The sequence below is a fragment of the Ursus americanus genome, chromosome 8 (genome assembly GCF_024610735.1).
Source record: "Ursus americanus isolate L20-20 chromosome 8, mUrsAme1.1.p, whole genome shotgun sequence".
Classification (NCBI taxonomy): domain Eukaryota; kingdom Metazoa; phylum Chordata; class Mammalia; order Carnivora; family Ursidae; genus Ursus; species Ursus americanus.
In genome coordinates this window covers 79178349-79196535 of record NC_142134.1, presented here as the reverse complement: position 1 = coordinate 79196535, position 18187 = coordinate 79178349, and the positions used below count along the sequence as shown (strand labels likewise).

Genomic DNA, 18187 nt, shown 5'->3' with positions numbered 1-18187 from the left:
CACAACTGGGAGAAATTTATTTTCAAGGTGTTACCCATGAGAATTATAGAACTCTTGGCCCATATCCACGCTGTCCAAACCCTGGCGCTCAGAGACCTGACCAAACTCTAGCATGGCTTCCAGCATCTTAAGGCTGTGTCCCCAGAACGACCCCAGCCCCCATCCTGTCCCACCCCCCACTAAAGTGCCGGCAGGGGTAAACTCAAACTTGCCGGGAAAATTTACTGTTTGTTCCAACCAAAACCTAGTGATAAGCAGAGAAGCACCTAGGACCCCTGTTAGAGCAGCTCATTTAGAAGCTTGCACTTATAAATCCTCTCTCTGCCCTCTGAAATGTGAATCTTCTACTACCCAAAACTGTCTCAAGGACCTGAAGGCCATCTCTTTGGCCTCTCACTCTTGATCTGTGCAGGAGGATAGGGCCTCACTTGGGTGGGTGCCTGGTCCAACTTGCACCAGTGCCCCTGTCATAAATATAGACGTTTGCTTCTCTGGATATGCTCCAATGAGCAAAACCAGATGGCCTGGTCATGTGGACCAAACCCTTCTTTTAACCCTTCAGTGCCTTTCCCAAGCACACCCAAGCGTTTAAAAAGCCTGCTGCCCTTTGTTTCGGGGGAGTTAAGTTCAGTTCACGCTGGATTCTCTCCTCTATTGCAATAGTTATTACTCAATAAAATCGATCCTTACAGTTTCAGGTAGTGTCCAGCTTTACCTTTGACACCAGTGAGAATCCACTGTCCTGGGGTAAAAAGTGCAATTGTGCATATGCAGAATGCCACCTCTTGCAGAAGGGGCCAAACTGCTGGCAAAATTTAGAAAGAGTCAATAATGGTCTTCTGTTTCACACTTTAAAAAAGTTTGCTCTCCCTCCCCCCTATTCCGCTTTATAGCCTGGAGTTTTCTTTGGTTCAAGCCCCGAACCAGTTGGTAGCTCTACACCTCGTTTTTCTGCTGCTAATCTTTAAGTTTCATTTTTAAGAAAATCAAATCACTTTTCCTCTCGTCACCAACCTAAGAGCGCGACCCTGTGTCTAACGACCCTCTTCTCCCACCGCCCGACACGCGCCGCGCCCGCGTCCTTCAGGAACACCCGGGGCTGTCTACCTGCGGATGGAGCTCCACCAAGGGGCCCCATCCCACAGGCTCGCGACCTCCAGCCGCTTCCGGCGGGGCCGCAGGTCCGCGCGCACGTGCTCGCGCTCGAGGGCGGCGGCGCGCGCGGGGCTCGGTGAGGGGGCTCCGGGGGTGGCCGCAGGGCTGCTTGGGCCCCCGTCACGCGGCCGCGTTCGCGTCCTGCCGACAGCGAGCGCGGGCCACGGGGCCGAGCTCGGCGGGAGCGCCTCCGTGACGAGCAACGGGAGTTTTGTGTACTTTTTAATAAAATTTTCCTGAACTTCTCGACTTAACAGAGCTACAGTCACATCCAAAATGGCCTCCCAGCCGTGCAGCAGCGCCCTGTTGCTTTGCAGCCCCTTTCGCGACAGCCCTGGAACCCCTTTACGGCCACGGCCCCTGTGAGCACCGGGAGGGGCGCGCTGGGCTCTCCCGCCCAGTGTTTGGGTTCGCGCGCGCACAGGTGTGCACCCTGGTCTCAGGTCGTGGCTCTTATCAGCCGAGGCCCCTGGGGTCAGGTCTTCAGGGGGCGGCTTTAAACCCAGAGTTGCACAAGTGGTCTTTCCACACCAGGAAACCCGGGACTGCAGTCAGTTCCGCCCTTCACTTTGTCCCCACATTTCTCCGGGGGCCTACCGCCCAGGAGGGCTTCTTTTTTTTTTTTTTTTTGCCTTCTGGTGCTATTTGGATAAATTTATGTTCTAGACCTGTGGCCCCCGGGCAGACTAAAAGGAAAGATCGGGGGTCCTGCCTGCACAAGTGCCGCAGATTTGGGACTGAGCTTTCCAGGGGATCGAATGAGAGCCCGTAGTTGCGCTTCTGAATACCTGCCAGGTTTTTTGCAAGGATTAACTGGGAGAACAGGCGTGAAGGTCCCTTGTAGAACTGGTAAAAGCACCGGGCAATAGCAAGTGGTGGTGGTGTTACTAGACTATGTATCTGGCGGTTGAGGGCAAAGTCCTGGAATTAGATCTGGGATTTGGACCTTAGCTTCATAACGTGCTGACTGGGAGACTTGGGGCAAATCAGGTAGCAGCCTGAAGATGGCTTTCTGGGCGTTGGTGTCCCCACCTGTACTTAGTGGGGTTGGGCACCAAGACCTCTAGGGAGGCGCAGTAGGCACAGTGGCCCCCAAAGATGTCCATATCCTAATCCCGGAGCCTGCGATTACATTATCAGTTACATAACTTATCTGGTAATGATACATATATTACATGGTAAAAGGGACTTTGCCAATGTAGTTTAAAGGGTCTTAAAACAAGGAGATAGCCTGGATCGTCCAGGTGGGCTCAATGGCTGCCCTTAAAAGCAGAGAATGTTTTGGGCTGGATTCAGAGATCTGTGGTAGAAAAAGAAAGGAGTCCGCAATTCCAGGCGTGGGGTGATTGGACATGCTGATGCTGGCTCTAAGATGTAAGGGGATTTGGACCCCAGCTTCACAATTTGTTGGCTGGGAGACTTCGGACAAATCTAAGGCCTGAAGAGGATTTGCAGTACTGCTGGTTCTGAGATGCAAGTGGCCTTGTAGCAAGGGCGACAGGAAGGCAGCTAGGAGCTCAGGGTGGCCCTTGCTGGCAGCCAGCAAGGAAACAGGGACCTCAGTTCTACAACACGAAAGAATTGGATTCTGCCAACACCCCGAATGAGCCTGGAAGTAGTTTCTTTCTAGAGCCTCCTCCTAAGATAGCTACCCGACGGCTTGATTTTGCTCTTGTCAGACCCGGAGCAGAGAAACCTGCTAACCCAGCCGGACTAATGACATTCAGGATTGTGACAATAAATTGTGTTGATTTGAGCCTCTAAATTTGCGGTAATTTCTCATAGCATCAGTAGAAAACTAGTGCTGGGGGGAGGAAGGGTCTGGTTGGAAGTGGGGCTTGAAATAGTCCAAGGAGCATTTAGATGAAGTTAGGAAAAAGTCTGTCCTGAGCCTGAGGATGGGGGACAGTGGAGGAAGACCCTCCAGGACTTGCCACACCTTATTCTTTGAGCTATCTTTTCATACATTTTGGAGACTTCCTCTCTCTCTTTCTTTCCCCTGCCAGGATATGTGCTGCAAATACCTTCTCTCAATTGAGGCTTGATGAGTTTTTTCAAAGTAGACTATGTTTTAGAACAGTTTTAGGTTTACAGAAAAATTGAGAAGATAGTATACAGAGTGTGGGCTTAACTTCCCACTTTGATTAAGATTCATTTGATAAATGTAAGATTTTAGTTTAAAAAATATTTTAGGGGCACCTGGTGGCTTAGTCAGTTAAGCATCCAACTCTTGGTTTCAGCTCTAGTCATGATCCCGGGGTCCTGGGATAGGGCCCCACATTGGGCGCTGTGCTCAGCGCAGAGCCTCCTTGTCCTTCTCCCTCCCCCTCCGCTCCTCCTTGCACATGCGTGTGCTCTCTCAAATAAATTAAAAAAAAATCCTTAAAATATATTTTAAATTATGATGAAGTACGTATAACGTGAAAGTTACAATTTCGCCACTGAAAGTGGACAGTTCAGTGGCATCGAGCACATTCATACTATTGCACAACCATCACCACCGTGTGTCTCCAGAACCTTTCCTCTTCCCAAACAAACTCCATCCCATTAGACACTAACTCCCCTTTCCCCTCTCTTCAGCCCCTGGCAACCACCATTCTAGCTTCCTGTCTCTGTGGATTTGAGTGCTCTCATTTAAAAAAAAAATTGAGGTGAAATTCATGTAACATACAATTAATCACTTTAAAGTGTATAATTCAGGGGTGCCTGGGTGGTGCAGTCGTTAAGTGTCTGCCTTTGGCTCAGGGTGTGATCCCGGAGTTCTGGGATTGAGCCCCGCATCGGGCTCCTCCACTGGGAGCCTGCTTCTTCCTCTCCCACTCCCCCTGTTTGTGTTCCTCTCTCACTGGCTGTTTCTCTCAGTCAAATAAATAAATAAACAAACAAACAAACAAACAAATAAATAAAATCTTAAAAAAAAATAAAGTGTACAATTCAGGGACGCCTGGGTGGCTCAGTCAGTTACATGTCTGCCTTCGACTCAGGTCATGATCTCAGGGTCCTGGGATCGAGCCCCGCATCGGGCTCCCTGCTCAGCGGGGAGCCTGCTTCTCCCTCTGCTCCCCCTGCTTGTGCTCTCTCTCTCTGACAGATTAATAATTAAAATCTTTAACGTGTACAATTCAGTGATATTTCATGTATTCACAGTGTTGTACAACTGCCAGTTCTCTCTAGTTTTAAAACTTTTTCATCACTCCTCAGAAACACCCGTTACCATTCAGTGATCGCTCCACATTCCCCTGCCCTCATCCCCTGGAAACAATCAATCCCCTTTCTGTCTCCATGGATTTGCCTATTCTGGACGTATCATATCATATCTACGACTCTGCTAGAGTTACCACAATGATATACCACAGAATGGGTGGTTTAAACAACAGAGACGTGTTTTTCTCACAGTTCGCAGGCTAGACGTCCAAGATCAAGGTGTTGGCAGACTTGGTTTCTTCTGGGCCTCTCTCCCTGGCTCACACGCAGATGGCCACCTCGTCACTATGGCCTCTTCTCTGCTCATGAGCATCCCTGTGTCTCTTCCTCTTCTTATAAGGACACCAGTCATACCGGAGTAGAATTCCATCCTAAGGCCTCATTCAACGTGTATTACTTCTTTCAAGGCTACTATGATCTAAATGTTGTGTTGTCCCCCTCCCCTGCCAAATTCTTATGTTGAAATCTTAATGTCCAGTGGCTTGGTGTGAGGAGGTGGGCCTTTGGAAGGGCTTAGGTCATGAGGGCGGACCCCTCTGAATGGGATTAATGCTCTTATGAAAGACCCCGTAGAGCTTCCCAACACATTTGCCTTCGCCTTGTGCTCTGTGAGAACTCAGCAAGAAGTCCCCGGCTAGGAAGCAGGAAGAGAGCCCTCACCGGAGTTCAGCCATGCTGGTGCCTTGATCTTGGACTTCCAGGCAATTTCGTTTCTAGAAACCTTGCTAAACTCTACGACGAATGCTGATGATTTATCTTTAGATTATTTCAAATCCATGAACTGTGAGATATCAGTTTCTGTTGGTTTTAAGCTACCCAGTCTGTGTTATTTTGTTGCAACGGCTACAACGGACTGAGACAAAGGCCCTGTCTCCAAATACAGTCATGTTGGGGGTTAGGACTTCCACATATAAATTTAGGAATACAACATCATATAAAACGAATCATATAGGGACACCTGGCTGGCTCAGCAGTAGAGCATGAGACTTTTTTTTTTAAGATTTTATTTATTTATTTATTTTAGAGAGAGCGCGCGTGTGTGCGCTCATGCATACATGAGTGGGGGGTGGGGCAGAGGGCGAGGGACAGCGATTCCCAAGCAGACTCTGCACTGAGTGCAGAGTCCGATGCAGGGCTCCATCTCATGACCCCGAGATCACAACCTGAGCCAAAATCAAGAGTCAGATGCTCAACCAACTAAGCGCCCCAGGTGCCCCAGTAGAGCATACAACTCTTGACCTTGGGGCTGTGAGTTCAAGCCCCACATTGGGTGTAGAGATTACTAAAAAAAATAATAAATTAATTTTTAAAAATTTTAAAAAGGAATCATATGATATGCGGTCTTTTGTGTAAGGCTTTTTTCACTTTGCATAATATTTTTGAGCTTTCATCCAAGTTGTAGCATGTATCAGTACTTCCTTCCTTGTTACGGCTGAACAGCATTTCATGAATATACCACAATTTGTTTATCCATTCATCCACTGCTGGCCGTTTGGGTTGTCTCTACCCTTTGCCTATTGTTAGTAATGCTGCTCCAGAAGTTCTTGTACAATATTTTAGTTTTGATGAAGACAAAATACCAAGGTTTCCTTTTATGCTTTTCCACCCCCTGGTTTTATTTTAAGAAATCCTTGGCTACCCTGGGGTCATAAAAATGTTCCTTTATATTCTCTTCTAAAAGACTTAGTGTTTGTTTTTTCATATTTGTGGGTAATCCATCCAGAGATGAAGTTTGAGGCAGTGATCTAATTGCAGTTTTCCCCATGTGTGTACTTAGTCATCCCAGCCCTGCTTACTGAATATTTTATCCATTCCCTCTGGTCTTCAGTGTAACCTCTGTCAGGTGTCAAGCCTCCATATTTGCTCGTGTCTGTATTCTGTTCCATTAGTCTCCATCTCTGGGCTTTTATTGCATTGACTTGATTACTAAATTAGATTTATTATAAGTATGGATATCTGGTTAAGTATGACAAGTCCCCCCACCTGCTTCTCCTTCTTCAGAAATGTCCTGGCTTCTCTGCTTATTCTGACTTTCAATTAGTTTTTTAAGTTTGACCAAAACAATCAGACCCACCTGGTGAGATTTCTTTGGGATTGGATTGACTCATTGGGCCAATCTGGAAAAGAAGTAGAATGCCAATTTTGTCAGTCTATTTAGTTGTTCTGTAATGTATTGCAATATTATTTTATCATTTTATGCAGAAAGATTTTCCATATGTTTTCTTAAAATTGTCCCAGTTGCCATTTGTACTGGGTTGAATTGTGTCTCCTCCTTCAAATTCATGTGCACTCTTCCCCTCAGAATGTGATCTTATTGAAAATAGGGTGTTCACAGGGCACCTGGACGGCTCAGTCCCGTAAGCATCTACCTTTGGCTCAGGTCATGATCTCAGGGTCCTGGGATCGAGCCCCAAGTCAGGCTCCCTGCTCAGCAGGGAGTCTGCTTGTCCCTCTTCCTCTGCCCCTCCTCCCTGCTCGTGCTCTCTCTCTCTCTTTTAAATAAATAAGTAAAATCTGTTTTTTAAAAAAAGAAAATAGGGTCTTTGTAGATGTAATTAGTTAATATGAGACCATATTGGATTAAGGTGGGCCCTAACTCCAATGACAGGTATCCTTACGTGAAGACCATATGAAGACACAGAGGCACAGGGAAGATGGCCATGTGACGATGGGGCAGGGACTGAACTGATCCAAGGAACACCAAGGATTGCCAACAGTCACCAGAAGCTGGAAGAGGCAAGGAAGGATTCTCTCCTAGAGACTTAAGGGGGAGCATGGCCCTGCCAATACTTTGATTTCTGACTTCTACCCTCTTGAACTGTGAGAGAATGAATTTCTATTGCTTAAGCCACTCAGTTTGTGGCCATTACAGTATCCCTAAGAAAATAATACACCATTAAAAAGTTGTTTTGGTCCTATCATAAATGATACCATAAATGATTTTATGATTATAATTTTTGAGAGGTAGTTAGGTTTAATTTTTATTTATTTTTAAAATTCTACAGTACACAGCATACAGTGTTATATTAGTTTCAGGTGAACAATATAGCAATTCAACAGTTCTGTCATTTCTCAGTGCTCCTCATGGTAGGTGTGCTCTCAATCCCCTTCACGTAATTCACCAATCCCGCCACCCTCCTCCCCTCTGGCAACCACCAGTTAGTTGTCTATAGTTAAGAGGCTGTTTTTTTGTTTATCTCCTTTTCTCTTTGTTCGTGTGTTTTGTTTCTTAACTTCCACATATGAGAGAAATCACGTGGTATTTGTCTTTCTCTGACTGACTTATTTCACTTAACATTATACCCTCTAGGTCAACCCATGTTGTTGCAAATGGCAAGATTTCATTCTTTTTTATGGCCGAGTATTATTCCATCGAATATATATACCACATCTTCTTTACCCATTCATCTATGGATGGACTAAATGGCACCTTTTAGAAAATATATTTTCTCTTCCTGGTGAATAGAAACACTACTGACTTTCGTGTATTGATTTTGTTTCTAGAAACCTTGCTGAACTCTACTACTAATACTGACGATTTATCTTTAGATTCTTTCAAATCTATGATGTTTGTTTATTTATTTTTAAAGATTTTATTTATTTGTTTGACAGAGAGAGGGAGAGAGCACATGCAGGGGGAGCAGCAGAGGGAGAGGAAGAAGCAGGCTCCCCACTGAGCAGGGAGCCCTACAAGGGCTCGATCCCAGGATCCCGGGATCATGACCTGAGCCAAAGGCAGACACTTAATCGACCAAGCCGCCCAGGCTCCCCATCAAATCTATGATGTTTAAAAAACCATCATTGGTTGGGGCGCCTGGGTGGCACAGCGGTTAAGCGTCTGCCTTCGGCTCAGGGCGTGATCCTGACGTTATGGGATCGAGCCCCACATCAGGCTCCTCCACTATGAGCCTGCTTCTTCCTCTCCCACTCCCCCTGCTTGTGTTCCCTCTCTCGCTGGCTGTCTCTATCTCTGTCAAATAAAATAAAATAAAATCTTAAAAAAAATAAAAATAAAAAACCATCATTGGAATATAATGGTAATAGTTGTGATCATTTAAGAAACATCCACAGATTTTTTGCTCCTTCTCTTGTCATGGTCCTGCTCCCTGCTGAGTTATAGATAGAGACTACATTGGGGGAGTTGCCTCACAAGGTCATCTTTGTACAAATAAGAAGATCATGAGGAATAATCTCCAGAGCCCTGACTCCCTATTAGGGTTTGGGATGATGATGGGGATTTTAACATTATAACGAAGCCGAGGTAACTGTAGGGCACTTCTGGCACTTTCTGATTCCTCTGAGTGGGTGTCTTCCTCGAATGTGTCCTTTTCTGTTCTAGCAGTCTGTAGTTTGTTTCTAAAAGCTAAGATTAACAGCTAGGCAGAAACTTCTACTAGAAGTTTCCTGAGTTTGGGGGTCAGGCTGGTGATAGAACTTGACTACCTTCCCGGGAGTGCAGACGGGCCTGGCCGCTAACAAGCAGAACACAGTAGGAGCGTTGGTGGTACAGCACCGGAGCTGTAGGACTGCAGCTTTCGTCTGTGGTTCTGTCCCTCGGCGGGAGCCAGCTGCCCTGTCTTGAGCTTCCCCCAAGGGCAGCGCACGGGTGTGTGGCCTAGAGGAGCCATCAGAGTCCCCGCTGAGCCCACTGAGCGCCTCCTGGTGGTGGTCTTCGGGAGGAGCCACTCAGGGAGGCTCTTCCTTGGCTATAATCCTCCCAGTCCACACATGAAACACGCCTTGGAAAGGGCGCCCTTCTGGGGGCAGTGCAGCTTCGAAGCCCGTTTCCTGCAGGTGCAGGGCTCACCTGTTTCTCTGAAGTTGGTCAACCACAGAATTTAGCACACCCTGCTTGGAATCTCTTTGCCAGTATAATTTCCTCAAAACCCTGGTATGTTTTCTGTTTACTTTCAGTCAGTTCCAATGTGCATGTAATTGCAGTCAGAAATGTTGTCAAGATGAGTTTTTTTGTTAATGGGTCTCTGTGCTCTGTCCTTCCGCTACTCTCTCAACTCACTGGTGCCCACGGGGAACGAGTGTCTTTGATAAGAAGGTGACAATCGTAATCTGGTCTTTGCTGCTTGGATGGCACCTGCTATCTGGGGAAGAACCTTTCACCAACATGCTTGAGAAAGACCTTGGGGTCTCAGGCTTGTCTCATCTCTAAGATGACTTCTTCTGGAGCCATCTCTCTCTTTTAAATATATATATTTAAATTAAATATTAAATAAATAAATTTATTAATTAAATAATATTTAAATTATATATATATTTAAGTAGGTTCTCTGTCCAGTGCCCAATGTGGGGCTTGAACCAAGGACCCTGAGATCAAGAATCACATGCTCCACAGACTGAGCCAGGCAGGTGCCATCTGGAGCCATCTCTTCCAACGGTTTCAGTTTGGGATGCAGAAACTCTTGCTATTTTCAACCCCAAATAACCAGTAGTGGTAGCCTCTTACATCTCCTTCAAAGAAGCTACTGTAGGAAGCATAGTTGACAACCTCCAGCTGCCACTTCTTTGGCTCTGCCGTGATGGTCATGCCAAGGCCATGCCCATCTGCCCTCAGACTACATTCAGAACTAAATTTACCGTGCTCGTCACCCCTGTCTGTCCCATCGATGAACCAAGTAAAAATCCACCTAGGGCACTATTCTTAGGACAAGTTTCCCATAATGCTCTCCACCCCTAAACCCTCTCCAGGTCCTGTAGGAACTGGTGAGCCCTTGCCTGGCTCCCTGCCCTCCACCCCACTTTGCCCCTTGCTGGACCGTCCCCAGAGAATTGTGCCACATGGTCCTCAGGTCCATGGAGAGAAAGCTGCTGGTTTCCTCATGCTCCTCATGCCTCGATCAGGATTTGGGGCCAGCCCTTCCCCTGGCCATCGCTATACCACTGCGTGTCCTCCCTCCTGTCTAAGGTGGCACTCCTTTAGAGTGTGTGCTGCTCCTCTGACCACCCTCTCTCCCTCCCTCCCATTATCATCCTCCGACCCCCCTCCCGAGTGGGATCCCCCTCATTCATTGTACACTTTGGCACCCAGCTCCTGGCCTTCCTTTCCACCGCATGTCCTGTCATCATCTTGGATGAGTTCCATGGCCATTCCATACCTGGGCCCCCAGGCCCCTGGCCTCCTCACATCTGATGAGCTCCTCAATGTCCCTTGGCCGCTCATTTCCAAGGGTGACTTGGGGCTTGTTATTGCTCCGAACCTGCTCGATATCTGCTCAGCCCTCCTCCTTTCTGACCACGTCCCCATCCTCCTAGGTGACATTTGCACGATAGTCACCCACACCTTTTCTTTTTAACCTCACTGATCCTTCAATTCACTTCAACAGCTACTTTCTCGTGTAGCTCTCCTGCTCTTCATTTCCCCACCCATTCCTTCAATGTATGCCATCCATTGCTGTGACAATGTCCTCGTCAAAACCCTGACCTTTTACGCCTTGTTTCTTTCTGCCCCCACTTTCCCCCACTGTCAAAAATGCAGCCCTTGATCAGTTGTGTGCTGCTAGGGACCATCACCAAAGGAACTGCAGGAAAACCCAGGGCTTGGGGGAGTCTAGTTGCAGCTGTCACAGGTGGTAAAGAAACATTCTTTGAAGAGGCCAAGAATAATATGGGTGAGTTTGGGAATAATGGAATGGAGGATTTCGTGAACCAAGGAGTGTGAAGGAAGGAGGAATGGGGATGTAAACAGGAGACAGGAACTACAGAGCATTATCAGAAAAGAGGAATATAGAATTGACTAGGGGAATCCCTCACCTATTTTGGGGAGCACTGAAGCAAGCGGTGGATGGATTTATTTATCTGGCCATAGTGTTAACCAGGTAACAAATCCCCATTTATCTTTGGAAGATGGTGGAAACTCAGCCCACTCCGTGTTTATCTGCTACCTGGAAGGGGGAAGTTTCCAGGACCAGGGACTGAATTTGGGCTTTTTCACCTTAGAGTCGTATGAGGGCAGAAGAAAGCGAACAGCTACAAATGAATGAAGAAGATTGTTGTTTGGAAATGAATGCCCTGAGCAAGTGGGAGGGATGTGAGGACAAATGAGGCTCTGGACCTAGAGAGAAGGGAGGGCAACCCTTTCATCAAGCATGAGGAGAGGAAGAAAGGGTGAAAGTATCATCATCAGTCACCTAAGTGTGGCTCATTTCATCATAACAATCCCCAAATCTCAGGGGACAACTAAGTTCTAGAACAAACTCAGGTCTTGTTTGTTCTACGTGTTCATCATAGGTGGGCAGGGAAACTACACCTACCAAAGGAACATAGGCTGATGATCAACCACCATCTTGAATGTTGCGGGTTCCTGAATTCTGGAGGGTCTCCTGTTGGGGGTTCCAGCTTGGATGCCACATGTGCTACTTTCCCTGACAAGTCACTGGCTAGAATTCGTTTCTCTCGTTCTCCCTCTCTCTCCCGCCTATGCGCACTCACCCAGCAGGGGGCTAGGAAGTGCAGTGTGCACTGGTGGTCTCTACAGTATTTTGTTCCAGGTGAGCTTTAGTTCCAGAAGTCACACAGAATGTCTGTGCTGGAAATAACCTCAGACAAGCCAGTATCTGCCCGAGATCACCCAGACAGCAGTAGCAGGATGGCTGGGAGCCAGATCTCCTGTTTCCCCAGTCGCTCTGTTCCATGGCGGCCAGGACTCAAAGACCTTTTTTTATCTTCAGCAAGGTTAAGAACTCCTTGGAGTGTCCTCCCTTCACTGGGAGTCTTTTTTTTTTCTTTTTAAATAACTTTCCACTTTATTTTTTAAAGTAACCTCTACAGCCAACGTGGGGCTTGAACTCATGATCCCAAGATCAAGAGTTGTATGCTCTACTGACAGCCAGCCAGGCGCCCCTGGAGTCATTTTTGTTAATGCTTGGCCTCAAGTGTTGATTGAATCCTTGGCTGTTGTCAGTCCTGCCACGTCCACTGGAATTAAACTTGCTTTCCTTCCCGGGGTCATGTCAGCTGAGGAAACATATAGATGCAGAAGCCTCTGTAGGGGTACTTTGTGGTCTCCCCAGCCTGATTCTTACTAAGCGCGAGACCTGCAGGTTGTGCACATTCCGCATACTTTGCCTCCGTTTCTTATCAGAACTTCTGTTACATAGTACTGCCTATCTCCTCTCAGATGCGTTTCCGGAGCTCTATGCTCCCACAGCCCCCATGCTTCTTTCTGTAATAGCATTTGATATAAAAGGACACTTGGCACACCTGAAGTACCCGAGCAAAAACAGGTTCCAACTTCAGGCAGGCCGTGCAATGGAGAGAACCTGGCCAAGAACCCCAGCAGGCCTTTCCGGATAGCTGTCCACGACTGGAACTCGGAAGGACAGAGAGCCCGGGGCTTATAAAGGACATATAAATATATAATAAAAAATTCTGGCAACTCTGGTCATACTCAATGATGTGATTTCACCCCGTAAGACTGCCTCTCAGAATGGTTCCTTAGAACATTCTTTGCTGAGAAAATGGAAGAGATTTGATTGCTCCAATTGCTGGCAATCCAGGATAGATTGCAGGGGCTGGGGACACTGGAGTTGGTGGTTTCTTACAAGAAGGAGGAACTAAGCAAGGAGTTACTGAATGTAATTCAGGACGAAAGTTCTCAAACCTCTAAGAATCATCTGACTACTTCACAATTTATAGGACAATAAACAGTGAACGCCATGTAGCCACTGGAAAAAAGAACGCAGATCTAGGTGTTTAGATAAGGTAAGATGTTCAAACCATAGTTTTAGGTGGAAAAAAAGCACACAAAGGACATTCACAGGTTATACAGTGTGTTACCATCAAAGTAAAAACCAAAAGAAACCCAAATAATCCCCAAAGTTGGGGAGAGTCATTTATGGATATACTCAAATATGCATATTTGGAAGGTATATGATACTGATAAATGTTTGTTTTCCTAGAAGGCAACTGGGAAGATGGGGATAGGAACAGTTCATTTTTTTATCTTTTGAATTTTGTGTCATTTGTGTCACTCATTTTAAAAGTCAGCTAACCAAATGCAATGTGGTATCCTGAAACAGTAAAACAGGCATTACTGGAAAACTGGTGAAATCAAGATAAAGTCTCGTCTAGTTAGTAGTATTGTACCAACGTTAATTTCCTAGTTTTAGCAAATCACCAAACTTAACTTTTTTGGTGGTTGTTGTTTCCTGGTTCATAATTTTATTCTACCCACTTCTTGCCATTAAGACCCATAGAGAAAATTTGCAACTTCTGGAATTTTCTCACATTGTTCCTTGTGCCTGGATGTCCGTTCTCTTCTTGTTCTTAGAAGCTATACTCATCTTTCAAAGCCAAGTTCACCAGTTATTTGCTCTGAAATGCTTAACTCTCCCAGAGACGTGACATGTAGCTTGCCACACACAGGGTTTCCTACTGTTTCACACTTACCAATTGGGCTTCCCAGGAAGCAGACTTCAAGATGAAAATCACAGTGCGGGTTAGGTTTATTAGGGATTAGAACCTGTGGAAGGGGGAGGTCCGTAAGCAGCAGAGAAGTGGGGCTGTGAGGCAGTCCCATCGAGCGCTTCGGCAGACCCCACAGGGAGCTCACAAAGATGCTCTTCAAAGTCGTTCCAACTTGGGCTGAGAGGGAAAAGAGCTCTTAGACGCCAGGTCTATGCGGCCACCCAAGAAAGGGGGGATGAACCTGGCTAAGGTAGCGCTCGTAAGCAGAGGATCTTCTCAAGAGGGCTGACCTGTCAGCAGTACTTCCAGCAGCTGGGGAGTAAGTCCTTCATTTCTGAAGGTGCTGGGAGGGAGTGATTATGACTTATCATAATGTTGCTAATGCGACGGCTAATGTTCTAATCATTTAGGTTGGATGACTAAAGTACTCTGAGTTGGTTCTCTGAAGGCAGTGGCCCAGATCACAGGACTTTAAGAGGTCCCTTCCTACGCTAAGAACCAAGTCTCTCCTTCCCTCGACCAGTTCCTATCGTAGCACGCAGAGATAAACCTTCCCCATGACCAGAGGCTTACCAAGGGCCTCAAAGACCGTAAGAAATTCATCTTCCATTTGGCAATGACAATCAAGGAGCAAGATTTCATTTTGAGACAAACAAAATTTTAGTCAATAACTTTTTACATCTTTTGTCTTTTCAAGCAAATGAATACTTTTATTAACATGGTCATTTTTTTTTTTCTTTTTATTACACATGGTAGGGTTTTGACCTCAAATACTTGTCAGGGCTGCTACTCAAATGAACTTAGAGCAGGACGACTTATGAACTTCAAAAATACCTAGTCCCTGTTCAGTTTAGGGTCCAATGCAGACAGTCCTCCTTTCCTTTCTCAGCCCCTCAAGAGCCTTTGCAAGTATCTCTTCCATTTTATGCCCAGAATCCCCTGAAATGTATGAGTATTACATCAACTTGTACAAAACCCAAGATCTTGCCTCCTCTTCTAGATTCCACATCAAATAAAGCTGAGTTGGGTTGTCCAAACAAACTGACCAGACAGGTTACATCAGATAGTGTGCCACATAAAATTTAAATTTTGAACAAAATACATCTCTTCTCCTTTGGTCTCACACAGAAATCAAAGTCCCAAAATACAGACACTACCATCCTCCACGCCGCCTTCTGATTCATCAGTCCTAGCCAGATCAGCTCCATTCGCGTTCCCACTTGAAGTCTGGTCCCTTCTCCTTCAGCTTCTTTAGCAGTTGCCGCATGAAGTAATCTTCTAGAAGTAACGCAGCTCCTTCAGCACCTCCAGAGCTGGAAACCTCCAACTCTTGAGTCTCACGTGACACAGACTCAAAGTTCCAGGGAGCTATCAAGTCACACACGGAAGCACAAAGCACCTCAACATTTAGAAATAACCAAAGCCCAGGAACAACTGTGACTGCTGCAAGAGCTTACAATCTAGGCCCTAATTCTCGTGCGAGAGCATCTTCCAAATAAAAGTTACTTCCCCAAACAAAAACATTGAACAGTCAGAACTTATTTTGAGGTCATCAACCACAGACCATAGCAGAAACGTAGTGTAAGTGAGGACAGAGTGTAGACAGAGAAAAAAAAGAGAAAACAAAAGGCTCTCTGGTTTCAGCTTCTCAAGGATGTCAGCCAATCTCCATCAGTTGACCAGAATCCGTTGGCTGGAAACCTAAGGCGCAGGTGGGAGAAAGTCATCATTAGGAGGTTAAAATCCTGAAGAAAAACATCAACCAACACCCCTCACAAATTCCATCATGCAGGACGCCAGCTCCTCGGGATGTCCCCTGCCCCTCTCCAGCCTTCTAGCAAAATCTGAACTCGTCCAGTAACGGCCTTCCCGCGGATAATCCTCCCTCTCTCTTTCCCCCGCTCAGGGGCCCCTGGCGTGACAGTTTCCTTAAAGGCCCGCAGATTAGCGTTCCGTAATAAACCGTGACTTGGGGTTCCGAGCACACACACTCCAACCTTCCTTCTCCCCAACTACCGGCGTCAGGAATACGGACGAGCGACCTCCTCCCGCCCGGGGTCCACACCGAGCCCGCGTTCACTTCCCCCCCGCGCCCCGCCTCCAGCCCCGCGGACCGCTACGGATCGGGTTTCGTCCGAGGTCCACCGAGGGTCTGCGAGGGCCCGGGCCCGCCCGCCTCCCGCCTTACCGCCCGCGCTCCTTCAGGACGACTCGCTTCTCTCTATCCGCCGCACCAGCTCCACCAGCATCTCTGCCATCTTCGCGATCTCCTTGGCCTTCTCCTCGGCCTTCTCGCACCTCTTGGCCGCTCTGCCCTCCACGCCATCGCTGGGGTTCTGCAGATGGTTCAGGGCGCTCTCCTCCGAGGCCTCCACCTGCGTTTTTATTTGGATGAGCATATTGTCCATCTCCCACAGCTTGCTCCTGTTCCGCATGTAGGCTCTGCCGTGCTCCCGGGTGAGGGCCGCGATGTCCTCCCGCATCTCGTTGATGACTGGAAGCAGGAACTGCTCGAAATCCTCCTCGGGCTCCAGCACTTCCACCTCCTCCGGCTCCGCCAGCTCGACGATGTCCAAGGGCCGCATTCTCCCCGCCTCTCCGGAACCGCGGTATCGGCGTCTGCTGCGGAGAGAAAATGGAGACTCGCTAGGCTTACCAACAGAGTTCCAGAATATTCTTTAAAACTTTTACCCCTTTTAAACTTTTCGCCTCACAGAAGCCACGGAAACGAGCGACTTACGAGCAGAGAAGCCGCGAACAAAATGGAGTCCCCAGCCGTCAACCAGCGCCCTGCGAGTTGCGGCCCCTTTCACGACACGGCCGTGCCTCTTTACGATCACGCCGCTCGTAGAACGAGGCTCGGGCGCGCGCACGTCAGCGGGGGTCGGGGGTGGAGCGACCACTCTCCCGTGGCCGCGAGCGCGCACGTATGTACCCGCGCTCTTCCTCATTTCCCCGCCCCCCCCCCGTTCTACCCTATGCCACCGCCGTTTTGGGGTGAACCCTTCTGGGGGCACCCTCCTGTTGGAGGGCTTCTGGAGCACTGAGTTAAAGATTTTTAAGTTATAAACACGATCTTCCTACAATAAACGAGGATAGAAAGTCTGTGGCATCCCCAAACTAACTTCGATAGCCCCTTCCGCTCTAGTAGGGCTGCCAGACCCCTCTCAGCTGTCTGAAAGGGTAGTTTTCCTTTTTTGAATTACAGTCGGAAAATTTGGGTGTCTTTTCACCAGCCGGAGCCCCCACACTCCCGGGTACCAGGCCTCGTCTGGTACCTTCATCCTGAGGCTCCACCAGACCCAAAGCTCAGTGGATGTGAAGAGGGTTTTGCTGGCTACCCTTCACACCTTTTACCTGGTTGAAGGTCCTCCGGGGGTCTTCTTATTCAGCTTTGTGTCCCTGAAGCCCTGAGCAGAGCATGGCACACGGTAAACTTGCTTTCGCATTTACTAAACAGAATTTTAAGAAAAGATAAGTTAATTTCCTAGCCGGTTGACATAGTCACAACACAGAAGTAAAAACTTGAGGAATCCATGTTGCACAAGTGTCGTGCGTTTGGCTTCTGTTTTCCTGTCCGTTAAAAGGACACAGATCCTAATTTTGAATATGGCAGAACTGAGAATGAAATAGTCATGAAAATGCTTTGTAAATACCAAATATATACACATGTAAAATCCTTACGTTTTAGACTTTTCTCGGGATCTTTATATTTTGGTTGCTCTACTAAAAATCCAACTTTTGGGCTTCCTCAGTATGTCAGAGGCAGCTAGCTCATAAGTGTTTTTGTATGCGTAAAAATAAATGGCTCAAACAACAGTAAGATAACACTACACCCTTGTTAAAAAGCCCCCAATCCAGAAAACTGACACCACCAAATGCTAATGAGGACGTGAAGCAACAGGAACTCTCATTCCTTGCTAGTGCAAATGCAAAATGGTACAAGGTCACCTTGAAAGTGAGTTTCTTTACAAAACTAAGCATACTCTTCCTATATGGTCGAGCAATTGTGCTCCTTGGTATTCTCCAAATGACTTGAAAACGGACATCCACACAAAAACTTGCACTCAGATGTTTATAGCAGCTCTATTCATACTTGCCCAAACCTGGGAGGATCTAAGGTGTCCTTTACTAGGTGAATGCAAAAATAAACTGTGGTAATCCAGACAGTGGAGCATTATTTGGCCCGGGAAAATGAATAAGGGGAAACCTCACTAAAACCAAATGAGGAGGTTCTGCAGGGGGAGCTCCCATGTTCTCCTTGTCAAGAGCAAATCCAACAGGAAGAGGCACAGGGAGACTTGCAGGTGGATACTACTTCAGCTACTACTTTGCTATCCTTAGCCCGAGGAAGAAAGGCTTACTTCTTCCCCTAGCAACAGTCCAGCCAATAAGGAGCCACTACACT

The 18187-nt window shown here is 47.2% G+C and overlaps 1 protein-coding gene across 2 annotated transcripts; it reads right to left on the bottom strand.

Moving 5' to 3' along the window:
* Window positions 1-15353: 15353 nt before the first annotated feature.
* Window positions 15354-16627, bottom strand: MRFAP1 (Morf4 family associated protein 1). 2 transcript variants are annotated; one of them, XM_045789507.2, is made up of 3 exons: window positions 16520-16627; window positions 15968-16401; window positions 15354-15480 (listed from the first exon to the last, which is right to left on the bottom strand). In XM_045789507.2, the coding sequence occupies exon 2, from the start codon at window positions 16362-16364 to the stop codon at window positions 15981-15983; it is 384 nt and encodes a 127-aa protein (XP_045645463.1). In that variant the 5' UTR covers window positions 16365-16401; window positions 16520-16627; the 3' UTR covers window positions 15354-15480; window positions 15968-15980. The 2 variants fall into 2 exon arrangements, with proteins under 2 accessions (XP_045645463.1, XP_045645462.1); XM_045789506.2 differs by lacking the exon at window positions 16520-16627 and having other exon boundaries at window positions 15968-16513.
* Between the last annotated feature and the right edge of the window lie 1560 nt (window positions 16628-18187).